This window comes from Nelusetta ayraudi, unplaced genomic scaffold (genome assembly GCF_046127955.1).
Source record: "Nelusetta ayraudi isolate G7.1 ecotype Tasmania unplaced genomic scaffold, CSIRO-AGI_Nayr_v1 ptg000135l, whole genome shotgun sequence".
NCBI classification, from domain to species: Eukaryota; Metazoa; Chordata; class Actinopteri; order Tetraodontiformes; family Monacanthidae; genus Nelusetta; species Nelusetta ayraudi.
Window position 1 is genome coordinate 21,892,462 of NW_027466185.1, and position 15,939 is coordinate 21,908,400.

The 15,939-nt window shown below is 46.5% G+C and overlaps 1 protein-coding gene across 3 annotated transcripts in view; it reads right to left on the reverse strand.

Annotated features, from left to right (window-relative positions):
• Positions 1-15,939, reverse strand: part of pvrl2l (PVR cell adhesion molecule related 2 like) — a 291,813-nt gene that overhangs the window by 168,060 nt on the left and 107,814 nt on the right. For all 3 annotated transcript variants that reach the window (XM_076012058.1, XM_076012057.1, XM_076012055.1), the window contains exon 2: positions 2,224-2,333. In XM_076012058.1, the coding sequence (XP_075868173.1) occupies positions 2,224-2,333 (110 nt within the window). The remainder of the gene's footprint in view (positions 1-2,223; positions 2,334-15,939) is intronic.

Sequence of the window (15,939 nt, forward strand, 5' to 3'; positions counted from 1 at the left end):
TAACTGACCGAGGTCTTTTAACCGATGCGCGATATTGATTTAGCTGTGCAGTGTCATCTCAGATTGTTACCTTTTGTCATGTTTTTATTCAGTGAACGTCCGATGTTATGTCATGTTCATCTCTAACACAATGACGATAAACTCGACTGAAGAAAAAAAAGTAACAATGTTTCATCAACAATCGTCCAAATCGTCCAAACCAAAGAATTGTGTATTATGGTTTATCTTGGAAATGTGTCATTATGAGGACCAGAACATTTTTTAGAACAGTTAGAACATTTCATCAAAGCGAGGCCATTCAACTGCTTCCTCATAAGTATATAATTGAATTTTAGTGCATCAGAAGCAGCTGCTTTGACAATCAAAGGGAAAAGATCGCATTTTTACGGAAAGTGTAGACCTCAGTGAAGCTCATGTGGATGGCTGTCTCAGAGATCTATCTCCCTTCCATTCACCCCGTCTACACTAAACAGACACAAAAGAGCCCGAGAGAAAATGGTGTTCAAGGCTCGTTTAGCAGTCTGATCTCGGAACCTTTTTCCTTTTTACTCAAGGGCCATCACGCCTGGGAAGGTTCTCAGTCGTCCAGCTCATCTTAGCGTAGAAAGGGTTTAGTTGAGGCAGCCAATCCAGTTGCTGACGGAAGCTTGTTGATGATCCCGAATAGAGGGAACGACCCAGCGAGTGGCAGCTATGGGGCTCCTTGATGTCAGAGGTCAGAGGTGAAAAGGGCAACATTACTGTATTTAGGCATCGGTAACAGCACCAGCTTCATTTGGGCCCGAATTGTCTCTTGAAAACAAAACAGCACGTCTGAGCTAGAAGGCGAGAATCGGGGAACGCTGCCGCCTCCACCGCAATGCCGCTCTGTAGAAGGAAAATCCTCTCCTCCTCTGGTTCATGATACGCAAAAGATATTGACGTCAGCTGCGGCGGCGGCGGCGGCGGGGGCGCGAGAGCCGGCCGGTGGCGAGGGACACTCCTGCGACGGCGTGTCAAATTGATTTCTCCTCTCTCGTCAGTTTTCAAAGTGACACGTGTTAAATACAAACAGATGTGGCGGAGCGGCGAGGAGAGGGAATAATGCCCCCATCGATACACATTAAGAAACACCTATTAAATTCACGTTTCACGTCTCGCCTGGAGGGAGCAGAGGAGAGGCGGAGAGGACTGGAAGTTTTGAGGCGAGGGATGGATTCAGAAGCAGGCAGAGGCACAAATTAGTGGACGTAACAACACCTCCCCCCCGTTAGACTGCGGGGGGGAAATGGAATTGAGAGCAATTTGAGTTTTCAAGTGAAGAAAAAAAAAATAATTAATTTAAAAAAAACAAGCCCATTGATTCCGTTCAGAGTGGAGACGAGGGCGGCTCGCACCGGGATCAAAGTGGACAATTAAGCACACAGCTCTTGGGGTCTTTTTTTATTTTTCATCTTCTACAATAGAAAACTTCAGGTGGTGTCAAACCGATTTTGACCTGCCGCTGATTATTAAAAAGAATGACTTGCTCTTGTTTTTGAACGACGTCATCCAACGAGCAACAAGTATGAATGCGAGATGCAATAAAACCCAGCTGCGTAGGAGTTAGCATCATTGCACCTTCATGTTTAAAAAGTCGCACACAATAATAATAATACCAATACCACTACAACTACTTCTACAAATAATAATAATAATAATAATAATAATAATAATAATAATAATAATAATAATAATAATGTCAGTGAACTTCCCTTAAATGATTTAAGTGCAATTGTTTCTGATTGTTGTTTGCTCAACTTCTCAGAAATCGAGCACTAAACAACAACCCTTAGTGATGTCACACAGGGCACCCAGAACTCCATGCCATGGTATTGTCAACACTCCCAGCCAGGCCAGCCATGAGTCTCAGAATGTGTAACAGTTTTTGTCTCCTTCCAAACATGAGGACGGTCCAACAAAGCATCAGTTTAGCAGGAGGCTAACATTTAAGGTTTCTGCTGAAGGCTGTCAACAGAGGGCTAAATATTCTGTCTCTTGAAAAACTCCAGTGTACTTTGGCTAATTAATCGAGCAATGTACCTCCGCTGGAGTCTCGGATTAACGAGAAAAAAAAAAAAAACAGATCTGAAAACGGTCTGATTTCTAGCACAGATTGTATCATTTGTAAAATTGACTACGTTAACAACATCGGCGTTTCCTGATGAAAAACACACAACATGCTGCGGAGCCACCCTGCCGTACCTGTGTGAGTTTGGTTCCGACGCCATCGACGAACATGCAGCGGAGATCCACGGACTCTGTGGGGTACGCCTCCAGCTCCTCTTCCACCCGCACCTTCTGACCAGCGACACCTGCAGGCGAGAAGAAGAGGGTCAGGGCGAGCATCGGACGCAGAACCAATAATGTCGGAGCATCTTTCCAGAAGATACAGCGTCAGTCGTGACAGCACTTTTGTCATTCACAACCCCCCAAAATTGTGATCAGCGCTCTTCAATTTATTTTTAGTTGTCAACATAGACCGACCGCCTCAACGCGCCCGAACGCATTCAAAAACGAGGTTGTGGGGATTGGGGAAGAATGAAAATAAGAACAATGAGTTGGGAAATTGTAAAAAGAGAGAGACTAAAGTGAAAGACAAATTGAAGACTTTGATAATAAGCCTGCGGCGGAGCCCCAGCCGGCTCTTCTTCCAGCAAGGCCTCATCATTACACCACCAGGAGGCAACGCTGCAGGGCGATGCCCTCAGGATCGGCTCCGGCTACACTTGACCTGTCTGGGGCCCCGGGAAGGGAATCCGTGGTAACTCCTCTGCTCGGAGGGGAAGCGGTTTTAGGAGAATGGCTGGACGGGAAGCAATTTTGGAGAAGCGGCTCCGACCGTCGCAGGTTCTGGAGAGATGAAAGAAGGACGGCGCTGCCGACGCAAATTGGAAAGGAGGTCTCTTTATTCATCCAAATCATTGGTTGTGAGATTTCTTTGAAGCTTCACTTCACTTTTTGGATTTGCACAGAATAAAAAATAAATAAATGAATAACAAATAAAAAAAAAAAAAAGAAAAAACAGCACAATTGTCCGCACTGCTGCTGTTTTCCTATTTCCCATACGTGCGTTGTATCATCGCTACCAAGTCTCTCTGGATTCTCATGCGCTCGGCAGGGGAGCCGGGGCTTCCGCTCAACTCCATGAAGGACGTGACAAATAAAACCGATGTAGCAGAAAATGCATTTGGAGCCTCTCAGCCGAAACCGCGACGAGGACGCGCGGCAAAGATCGGCGGGCGGGAGAGATTCCGGATGCGCGACTTCAGACGCACATCCAGATCCAGATAGAGGTGGGCGGAGTCACAGCGGAAGGGAGGCACAACCACTCCAGTGGCTGACGCGGCCGCTTACAAACAGCAGTTTCTTTTCGGCGACTGGCAGCCAGCAGCTTTCAACCGCTGGGACCAACAGCTGCGGACGCACTGCGTTCAATGTCAGCTGGCTGCCGCCGGTGACTCACGATCTGTGAATTTAGAGTGTTTTCAAAGGGCCGCGCAAGTGTTCAGCTGTCAATTTTTTACACACATGTAGGTGCAGTGAAGTCGCTGGTGTTGCACAACAGAGACTATTTTCAACCCTTTCTCACTAGAAGGTCATTTTCAAATTTGAAAGTTCTGGCAGACTCGGCAGGACTGGAGGTTTCAACATTCAGCTGGTGCTGAGTTTGCTTCCACGATGCGATTGGTATAAAGGACCGAACCTTTTGAATACTGTACCCCCCCTCCTGGCCTGTGGTGGCGCCGCATCAAGAATGAATGAAGAACAAGACAACTCAAACAACGAAGAAGGAACCTCGCTCATCTCTTGGTTGGTGCCGGTGGACTTGCTACATTCTCTGGGTTGTGTTTATCCACGATGCCTCGTGCTGTGAACCCCTTCCCGTGTTTGTTCATTTGAAGCAGCCGGACACCAGTTCAGTCACAAACAAACAAGCAAAGCAGCCCGCCCGGCGTCCTCGAGAGCTAATTCTACAATGAACGTCCACCGACGCCAGAACTGTTTCACTCTGCGAGGTCCCCAGTAACGCCCTCAGTGGCGGATTTCCAAAAATCACTGCAGTGTTAATGTACTTGTAATCCACACAATCAACAATATGAAAGAAAGAGAGCGTACAACAAAAACTACTCGACGAGAACAAAACAGAGAACTTGTAATCCTCTATTAATGCCACTGGGTCCCAGCCTGGCAGCCTCCTCATGCATTCATTCAAGCGGGGCTTCCAGTGAGTCGTGTGGCGACAACGGGAGGCTTTTCAATCCAGTTGCTTTTCCCCACGATGACCTTCGTTACTCGACTTCTGGGTTTCGGCCGGCGACGCTCCGGTTTTGTCCTCTGGCTCGTCTTCTTCCTGGCTCTCCGCTGATCCGAGGCCTCCTTCCCACACGTCACCCCCCCCCCCCCCCCACCCTCTGCATCTAATCCACAGATGGCCCCCCACCACCACCGCCCAAAACTCCTCGACCGGCCGCTCCCTGCCCTCTCGGCGAGCTCCTGCGCTCGCGAAGATAAAAAAAAATAAAGAATTAAATAAAAAATTCCCGCCGGCATTCGGCTCTGCACAAGAAAAAAGGGGGGGATAAGTGCCGCAAACCGCCAACTGGCTGGCTGGCCCCCGGGTGGCGCTGGTGAGAAAGCCTCTTAGTGTGCGAGGGATTGATTAGGACAATGTGCGACATGCCGCAGCCGGGCAGCTCCGGGGTTCAGCCTGGGAAAAAAAAAAAAAAATCACTCTTCAAAAGGCGAAATGTACGAGCGCGATTGTGTGCACGGGAGCGTCGGTCTGCTCGGGATTCCGAGCGGCCCGCATGCCTCCGTGCGTCCGCTCCGCGTGTGCAGGAATGCACATTTCTTTTTGCGCGTGTGCAGAAATCAGAGCATCTCGCCGGGAATGCGAGCGCACACGAGGCGTTGGAAAAAAAATGAAAAGTCATCCGACCAGAGTCTCTAAACCCCCCGGAGGGAGACAATGGGCTGTCAAATCCGCTCCCGATGTAAAACGCGCACGCGTGCGAAGGCGCGCGCACGCACATACACCCACACCCACACACATGAAGACACAGTATACAGACAAACGGACTAGAGGCTGTCAAACGAGTTCCTTCCCAGGCTGAATGCATGAAAAGGGAGTTCTCCTCCCATCACAGTGCTCCCCTTGCTTATTTTTACACACTCCGCTGCGCACACACACACACACACACACACACACACACACACACACACACACACACACACACACACACACATTAATTCCCCCTAATTAAACGCATCAACATACAATTTCTAATCTTCATTTAAAAAGGAAAAGAGGCGGAAACACAAACACACATACACACACACACACACACACACACACGCACACACACGCACACACACACACACACACACACACACACACACAATGGGTCACACCAGGCAGTCTGGGCAAAAGCCATGAATCATCATCAGTGATTCATGTCATGTGACTCCACCGGGGTGGTCAATGAGATCACCTCCGACTGAGGGGAAGCAGGCAGTGAGAGAGACAAAGAGGTGAAGGGAGCACAACGGAGTTTTAGGGCTTCGCCGCGTTGGAGGGGAAAGAAGTCGACCGGAAGGCCAAAATACAGATGAACCAGGTTGAAAGGAGAGAAGGTCATGACAGCGGGGGCAAAGAAACGAGAAGGCAGTGGGTGGAACCTAAATAATAAAAGTGCAAGCCGAAAAGAAAAATCGGAATGATGATCTCAGGAAGTGAATTGGCTGAGAGAAACGGCGAAAGCCAGGACTGGAGGCGGAGGAGCTGCAGGGGGAGACTGGAGGCGGGAAGTCATGGAGGAAGGAAGGGAAAAAATGGAAGGGAAGAAAGGAGGCCACAATGTAGCGGAAGTCCAATAAAATATATTGAAGAGCAAGAAGAAGAAAAAAAGATGCTGAAAGAGTTGAAAAGAGAGAGACCACAGAGATCACACCAGGGATGATTTATTTCCTCCGAGGCTGAAGAAATGCCCAGTGGGAGGAAGAGCAGCGAGTCAAAGAGCCACACGACCACCCCGGCAGCCAGGCTTTCACGTCTCGCCAAGAATCGGAGCTCGAAATAGTTTCTGCCGAGCAACAAATATCCGACCCAATCGACAAATGGAAACGGACAGGAGGAGCTCCACGGATCCTAACGCAGAGAGTGGAAGGGACGCGGGGGAGGTTTTAAAATGTGGACAGAAGAAATTAATAGACTTTGCTCAGTCATCATAATCACTCCATCAAAAACTCTGCTAATGCTACCATTAATGAGCGCTAGCAGTTTCAGACAGCTGCTACTCACCACGGAGCATCACCTTCTGCTTTTGAAAAGTAAAATGCTGGAAGTGAAAAAAATACATCATACTAATATTGGCGATAAAGGTAACGTTTGCTGGCTTATTGTGGCTAACGCTGGCTAGCTAGTGCATGTTGTTGTTTCTGCGGAGCATTACAACCCTAAGTACCTAAAATCCATGCACCCAAAAAGAAAATAGTGCAAGAAAAAGTTACTATTTGAGATGAAATGACGATGAATTGGACGATAAAACGTTCTTCTTATTTGAGCTTCACACGTTCACATGTCCTCTTATTAACCAACCCTCTATTCAGCATCTCCCATTATTCCCCACCAACGTCTGATCGTCCGTGAAGCCACAGCGGGTCAGAGTGTCAGCCGAGCGTAAACAAGTTGCGGTTAAAGAGGGGAAACGAGGCTAAAGGAAGGAGCATGTGCTTCCTGCCCAGAAGAGAACAGGGGCTTAATTGACATTTAGAGGTTTGTGGCATTTTCACCCGCGTTGAGGGAGGAGCCTTCCCCCGAAGACTGGCGAGAAATAACAATTCACGTCACGTCCTCGCAAAGGGCGGCAAGCGGCCGCGCCTGCGTTTGGCTCGTTAGTTTTTGCGGGCCCTCCCTCACTGGCAGTGCGCTAAAATGCTAAACGCTAGCAGCCTTGTGCGCTTGAAAAGCCTGATTGGTCACATTGGCGGCAGGAGCCAGTTGACTTCGCCGTCTCCACCCGTTTTTATCGATTCTATTATCCACTTATTGTTTAAGTGGAGCATAATGAGGCGACAGGTAGCAGTTTACTGGCTATTTGTCAACCGTAATGTTCTTAATTGGAGGCATTTTTAGAAGCGGGAGATAACGGGCACTGGAGAGGTTATTCACGTTCAACCCGGCGAATAATGAGGAGCTCACCGAGATTGGCTGCCCGCGTGACTTTTTATTGGGGTTGTTTGGTGGAGGAAGTCTGGCGTCTCTCCCCGTCTCTTTGGAGCACAATTTACCTTGGAAACGTTCCCCAAAGCTGGCTGAAAAGAGCTCCACCGTGCGGAAACAGATTTCGATGGCTTGCGAGGATTAATCCTCTGAGTTTCAAAACGCACACATGCTGAGTGAGCGCTGACTTTCACTGATAAGCCCGTTGGTTTGAAGCTAAACATGCACTTGGAATATTTGAAATGAAAAGTAGAATACTCGTCTAAGAACTTATTGTAAACGATATATATATATATATATATATATATATACATATATACATATATATGTGTGTGTGTGTGTGTGTGTGTGTGTGTGTGTGTGTGTATAAACACCCAGTTTAACAATATCATACAATACTTGGATAAATTAACGGCCCATCTATTAACATGTGAGGGGAAAAAATCAATCACTGCACCGACACGTGGAGACAAACAACCCTTCCCGTTGCCACCCACGGGTTGGGTTACAGTCATCCATTAATCTAAATTGCGTGTCTTTGGACAGTCGGGGAGGGCGACCACCTACTGGGAGCAGATACAGATGCAAAAAACAAACAAGTAAATAAAATAGGCCCCATACGACACCCATCACTTTGAGCTGTTCTTTGAAAAGTGAAAAAAATAGCACATAATGACGCTATCGTCTTCAGTGATGAGCATTTTGTCAAGGTTTATACTCTGCAACCAGTCCAGTGCTCGTTTGCTGTTTGTCATTGGCTGGTTAAAATGTGGTTTGTCCGAGTGGTGCACCTGTAGCTAGTTAAAACAACAACAACAACAACAACACAAACACAAAAACCCTTCCCAAGCTATTTCATTTACTAGCATTTCAAATCACGCAGGCGCTGACATTGTGAATGGACAAGTTGCGCATTTTGCTAGCTCATGCTAACGGTGACACCCCTGCTACCCTTCCAAGCGGGAACCTAACATTGCATTTGTTGACAGTGTAAAGGATCTACTGTAACACAGTTAGCTCTGTGACCATGTACTTAACTAGTACAACGCATCTCAGCATACTTCCCCTTGTATAGGTACTTTACAAATATATGCACTCAAAATATCAAGTGTTCAGCTAAGATGTCTGCGATTCGGAGAATAACCCAAAGTCTGATGGGAAGTCGTGCTGACTATTCAAAGAGCGGAGTGCTGAAACAACTTATCGAACATCTTCACCTGGGACTGAAACTGTATCTGTTCTCATTGGAGCCTAGAGGTGCAGCGCATTAGCCACACAATCACCTCACCCAGTCACTCCTGCTGCAGAGCTGTGCTACTGAAGCCAGTGGAGTCACAGCGCCTACCCTTCAGAGACGGCTGTAGAGAGCGGCAGAGCACAGAAATAAGCTTAAGGCCATGTGCTCAAAAAAAAAGAAAAGAAAAAAAAAGGCACTAACAAGGCACAGAAGAGTTTTGAAGGATTCACGCATTGGAAATTTTAATCACAGCGACTTGGCACTGTGTGGCTCGGGGCCTCCTTTTAATTTTCTGTGTGTTCCAATGGGAGGACGAACACTTCTTTTTTTTTTTTTTTTATCCGTTTCGCGCGAGGGCATGCAGCATCTGCAGAGGTAACTGGGACTCGACGGTCAAATTCAAATTAGCGCCTGTCACTCTCTTTTAAACAATGCAAGACGAGTCGTGGCGAGGCAGGGAGACCTTGAGAGACACACAGACACACTCGTCCCGTCGGTCTCATGTGTTGCAGACAAAAAACCTGAAGCACCGTATGTAAATCTGTCTCATCATGCTTAGTCTCACTCAAGGTTTCGACCCCACAGTCTGTTGTTGTTGTTGTTGCTGTTGCTGTTTTCAATACTTTTTATTTTTGGTAATGTGCGAAAGAAATCACAGTCACAGCTGGTTTCTCTTTTTTCCAAACTTCTTCTTGCTACTACTCAGTCGTCATTTGGGAATTTGCAGAACAACATGTTTACTTCCTTTGCCCTCATATTTTTGTAACCCCGTCACAGTCTCAATAAAAAAACATCAATCCCTTCATGATTGAAACACAAACGTTTCTCCCCATGTCACACTGTTGTCATTTTCATTAATTAAAAAAAAAAAAGAACCACTCTAGTTGCCACATCGCTGCAAACAAGACTCGTCTTGCTAAATTGTGTTTACTAGTAATTCAAAGTGATTTCAAAATTGCACCTCACTCAGATTTGACCTCCGAAACATTAGTCAATCAACGTGTCAACATAATGTTGTTCATGATGTTTTAATTGGTCTGAGGTGTTGGTGGTTTACCAGAGCCACATCAGCTTTCTGTATGAATAAAGCGGCAGGAGGTGCAAAAACAATAAGCTAGGCTGCTGGGAGTAGCTCTGGAATAAAAATAACAATAACAAAAAAAAAAAAAAAAAACCCAGAAGAAGCAGCAACAAGACTTGCGAAAGAGATTAGGATGGATGCGACAAAGAACTTGATAGAATTTTCAGCTAAAAAGTCGAGGAAAACTTAGCAGCTCAAAATTTTCCATTTTGGACAAACTCCTTTTTTCCCCAAATTGTTTTGGGATGAGTACCAAAATGTATTGTGGCTCGCTACTGGGGTGGCTAATAACACCTCACCTCACATCATCAGGAAGCCTGTGCTTCTCCTTCCAGGTTCTAGACTTTTATCGTCATATGTGCAGTTAGCAGCTATTCAATGGCAGTCATTGATGGTCCTTCTTTGAATCAAAGAATCGCTCAATAGAGTACGGCTCTATGGTAATTTGACCACAGTGTATGCTACGCGCTTACAAGCGATTCCATCTGATGTGCCAGGTTAAAACCTATTAGACAAAGCCCAGCGCTGGATCCAATATTATGCAATCTCATTGCACCATTTGCGGCTGTCATTATGCAAAGCGGTACTCAACCGCGGGCGTCGGCGTCCACCGTGCGCAACATCACTCGCATCACCCCCGGTCTTTAAGCAGGTCAGCAAATAATAACGCTCAAATAAAAAGGAAAAAAAAAAATTCATCCAGTGTGATGCGACAGATGGGGGAGGAAGAGGAAGGGGGAGGTCAGGGGAGGGAGCCATCGTCTCATCAGCCTGCGGGCTGGGGAGCCCTGTTAATGCTAATTGGCATTTGACAGCTCATAATCGTGGCACTTTTCAAAAAGGACAGTGATCAGCACGACGCCGGGCTGTCTCTGTCTCTGCCTGAAGCTTCAACCCAACACATGCTACAGGTGGCATTGATGGAAACGGTGCAGTTGTGAGCATTCGAGTTGTAAAGACAAAGCTGGGGAGTGTTTTTTGCAACTAAATTCTCGCCTCTGTTAGATGACGGCCAGCTGCTTAAGAGGCACACTTGGCCGTGAGGTAACCTGTCAAAAGTTAGACACTGTCGAGAGCTGGCTCAGCTCATTCAAAGCGACCGCTGAGTGCAAGGAGATCGCTGCAATGCACCATCCAAAACGTTGGCCTGACGGAGCCTTTGTGTGGCGCTTCTGTGAGACCCAAGGCTTCCGTAGGATTGACATCGGCCGGCAGTTTGCCTGTCCTGGGGGCGGGTCGTCCGATGCCATGTAGAATCCACGGCTGCCAGAGTGGTGTCATACAACTCGCGAGGCTCGCGCCCGGGAGCACTCTGGAATGTGCCCACTTTTCATGCTGTTCTTAGAAAGCTCATGTACAGTTTTATATGTCGACTTTGCCATGATGGAGTCATTATGGCCCTGACGGTGCCTGCTCAAAGTGACAGAAATGATTTGCCACACCTCTGGAAGCCCTGGAATCGATGTCGATGCAGTCCAATAAAGCTGATCTATATTAACCACACTGTGCCTAACTGCAACGTTTGCCTCTGAATCCTGAGGTATAACAATAAAATGTGAGAATCCCCCCCCCCCGAAAATGTCCTCACATGGTTAAAAACTTCTGACTGGGCCTCACAAGGTCAACAAGAACACACACACACACACACACACACACACACACACACAGGGAACAATCATTCACATTTGTCTGGGTACTTCAACAAAAATGTGAGCGTAGCTTAAATAAAACCCTTTAATGAAAAGTCACTTTTTAAAAAAAAACTTCAACCGCAATCAATCAACAGCTCAATGGAAAGCGGGGAGAAAAAAAAAAAAATCACAAAATTGCTCTCCCCACACAGCTCGCTGTGGAACTTACTGGAACTCTCCCTCGAGAGGCAAATGCTCAGTCAATCAATGGCAACGTAAATGCGTGATATGAAGCCACATTGCAAGTTTTGCGGATGACAGGAGGATGCAAAATTGCATCAAAATGCAAATTAAGTGACACATCTGAGGCAGAAAATGAGGCAGACAAACGGATCCTGAGGTGATACTGATGAGTCACATCGCCGTGCTGTCACGTTCTGACTCAGAAGCCACGAATCCCGCCGTTTCTCATCATTATTGTGCGAGTCTGTCTCTCAACGCTCCGCCAACTTCCACATGTACGAACTGCCGCTGATACATGACAATAAAGGCCGTTACACGCCAGGGTGGTTTTTTTCATGCAATTAATTTAACGGTTATTATTTCCTTTTCGAATTGTACTTCGCGTAATTAGCGCAAAGCAGAACTTCTTCCGTCGTGAGAGTTTTATTATTTGCGACGCCGTGAGAGACGCAGGCAGCCAGCGGCGGCGCTCGGGACATCACGTCACTAATGGGCTCCTGGTGATCTGACCTCCTCTGCCTCAGACGGGGCACAGCATTGCACAAAAAGCTCCTCATGTCGCCCCACTGACAGGACCATGAATTATGTTCGGAACAATCATGACATAATTTGAGTTCTGGTCCGAGGGGGCGAAACTCCTCTCTGACACCGAGGTCTTCATCAGCGCCCGGAGGTGGAGGGTGTCTTCTACTGGAGCAGATTTGTCAGGTATCTGTACTCTACCTGAGAATGTCTTTTTCTGAAGACTGATTACTTTTACTCCAAATGTTTGTACACTAATTTAACTTCTTACATTGAAAAAAAAAAAAAAAAAAAAGCAAGTTTGTTAAATTTCGGTTTGAAAGACACAAATTCTGTTCAAAGTAATTTACTTATGATTTATTATCTTCGAGGCAGATTATTTTAGACGACCTTGGCTTTGGTGTCACAGATTGGTATTTTTTAGTACCGAGAAAAATAAAAATGTAGATAATAAAACTGGCTATTGTTACAAAATCCAATAATGGCTCACAGATCGTGGCCATTATTGACTATAGTTTGGTTGTGATGCAGTTAGAAAAGAACTATAGTACTGAGACCAGCAAAGCTGTTGATGATCCAGATGCTCATGCAAGGCCTCTGATCAGTTCAGTCCAGATTATTCGGTCATGACTTTTTTATTTTTACAAAATTATCAACAAATGTTTTTCATTCATGGCAAAAAAATACACTTTTATCCTTTCTTTAAAGTACCTTTCAGGACCTGTTCTTTCTTACTTTTGCTTGAGTGAAGGAGTTGAAACGGTATTTTTACACATGCATCTGTACTTGCCACTTCTGCCGAATTGGCGCTACACGCTGGTGAACTTTCCCCACTCCCACGCAACTTGCAGCATTCCAGCAGTCGTTCCCAGAAATTGAAATTGACAGAAGAAATCATTTTTACACAAATCCTGTGACGTCCTCACGCTCGCGCCGCGTTTCAGATGCAGACCGGGTGGCCGATGGTATCCCGCTTCAACGTGTTTGTTGGTGGCGTCCGCGTTCAGGTCGGGGGCCCTCGAACAAACACAGAGAATGCGGAAACGGGGCCGAAGGCCACGGCTGAGTGGAGGGAAACACAGGCTGGATTTCAAAGCAGAGTGATTTGTTTGAAACCGAGCGCGCAGGTCTAGTGCCTCAAGTCCAGGGCAGCTCCACAGACAGCTGGCAACAAACAAAGTGACAAAGATCCTCGACACAAAGCGCCACGATAGCGAGCGCTCCAACTGAGATTTCAAAGACATGCCGGCTTGTGTTCTTAACAAACGTCACTGAGCTTTTTTAGTCGTTATTTCCCAGAGGCCTCCAGCTGATTTTCTTGTTTCTCATCGTTATCCTGCTTGAAATTTCCCTTGATTTTTTTTTTTTTTTTTTGCCTTTCTCGGCAACAAATTAACTCCTCCAGCATCTGGAGAGCACTGTTGTTACCTGGACAACTGGCATACCTTTAATTTGTGTGTATTTGAAACACAACAGCGCACCATGCCGGCATTCAGCACACAGACACTCGCTCTCGTGTTGTGTTGCATAAACAGCAACCAAGCTTTTTAGAATAAAGCAGCTCTGAAAGAGTTTGTTTTAGTTCTACTCAAGGATAACAAGGATGGAGACTCGACCTTAAGTCAGAACAAATAAACCTTGAAGAGAACATGGTACGTTCAGTCAACAGTCAACATGAACGACGCGGCGTGAGCAAATGAATCTGAGCAGGTCGAGGTTTTTCCGGTTTCGATGTGAACCGTCCGTTTCTCATTAAGATTTAAAACAACTCTAAACCATAATGTTGAAAGTCTGGATGGTGAGTTACTTGTGTTGAGGGAGCCAGCGAGGGGGAGAAAAAAGAAATTCCAATACTCTACTTTTTAATATCCAAAGAGCTTTTCCAGCATCTGTTTCCTCTGTGTCTGACATCTGACATTTATGTTTGATGGACTGCGCAGAGGAAAAAAAAAACAGAAAAAAATAACCTGTCATCCTAATTAACTCCCCGCTCATGCCTCGGAATAATTTGGCATGTTTGCAGTGTGGGCATCGTTTTTCCAGCGTCTTCCGACAAGCCATGAAATCCAGTCTGATTAGCGTGTGAGGCGCAGTGGGCCGAGGGAATGACACGGCCTGCGTGTGTGGGCCGAACCCTCTTTACATGCAAAACTAGGCAAAAATACAAAGTGGACTTCCTCCCGTCAGCCGAGGGATTTTGCGAAAAAGGTGCCCAATCATTGCCAACGCCCATCACCTTGATGGATAAATTGTTTCGCAAGCCGGGAAGGTGGGTCGGTGTCGCCAACCACAGAACCTGAAAGCGGCTGGGATTCGCAAAGCCTGCTCTTTGTCCTCCGAAAACACTGAGAAACACCAGGCAGAAGGAGAGGGAGCCCGATCGGCTGCAGCTCGACGCTGAAACGCATCCCACTGTATGGAATCACCATTAATTAGGCCTTTATTGTCCGGAGGACGAGAGCCGAAGCGGAGAAAGTTGTGATTCAAAGCCGACAGCCTTGCACCATCGAGAGGCTGATGAGGTTCAACTGCACTCCAATAAAAGCCATTGTTATCGTAATGAATGGGCGCTGGGTGTGTAATTTAGCGACGCGGCGGAAAAAAGCGAAGGGCAACTTCCGAAAGGACAGCAGCTCTTTCCCGGCGCCCGCCCACCTGTTCCCCGGCTGAATCACCTCCATAGTCTCCCGCAAAAGGCCGGCTGACTGAAATCCCGACCGCAGCGAGGGAAACCGAAGAGTCGACGAGTCGAGGAACTCACGGTGGGGGTCTACGTCCGAATTTTTAGCTGGCGTCCAAAGCAACGTTTTGCGGGAAAACAGATGTGACCTCCGACCACCGGGAGTGCTGCACCTTCAAAAGGTGGGGTCGCGAGTCCTGTTTTTCCAAGGCGGTACTGCATTAAATCCCACAACATTTAGAGACAGGTGTGTAGATACGAGCCTGTATGATATAAGTAGCTACTAATTGGTGGTGCGCATGTCATTGTCATGGACGCTTAAGGGCTGTTTGAGAGGAATGACATCGTTGGTAGAGACAGATGTGCTTGGTATGTTTAGAACTACAAACTGACTTGTTCTTAGAGAAAAGAGACACACATAATTAGCTTTTTCTTTCTTTCTTTCTTTTTTTCTTTAGCCTTACGTGACAAGTAAAAGCACCAGAAGAGTAACCATCACCGAATGACAACAAAGTAACCATTTTAACCAGAACATTTGAAACACAGAACCAGTCTACATTAACGATTTTGTCGTTTATTTGTTCATTTTTTTTCTATATCTGCACAATGCGCAGGTCATTTTCATCCTGGAAACGGGCTTCTACACATCCGCTCTGAGTAGCAGTCGTCAAAAATCAAAAAAAGAAAAAAAACACCATAAAAAAGTCGATAGATTTGTCGCTTAGTCGCTCGAGGGGGTCTAAATATTTGATATATTCAGCGACAAAGTCGGCAGGTTGGCAACACTGCGGGAAAAAAAAAGGTGTATTTATAGGAGATGAGAAAGAGAAGAAAAGGAGGCGAGCACTCACATCATCTGATAGCGGGCCAGCCGAGCGCGCTGCGCCAACGCAAGGGTGTCATTCTCTCCGTTACAAGCCAATGAATCAGAGAAATAATTTCAAAACTATCAATTCGATGTAGATAAATGGGACAACCGCGGCTTCTAATTTACCTCCGCGGCAGCTCGCGGCACCATTCGTCACCGACACTCTGCCAACTCCAGCTGCCTTCTGCAGCCTCATGCTTTTCCTTTGCGTCACTCCGAGAGACCAAACCTTTTCAAGTCCTCTTCAAAAAAAAAAAAAAAAAAAAAAAACCCACAAAACAAAAAGAGACAAAAACAGTGTTTGTCCCCTCTCGTTTCTCCAGTGTAATGTCTGGGCCGCGCCGCGTTGAATGATGTATGTGCAGAGTCTGTCACAAGGAGAGGAGGGAACAAAAACGGTGTTTCTGTGTGCACCCGCAGTGGCTGCACAAAGT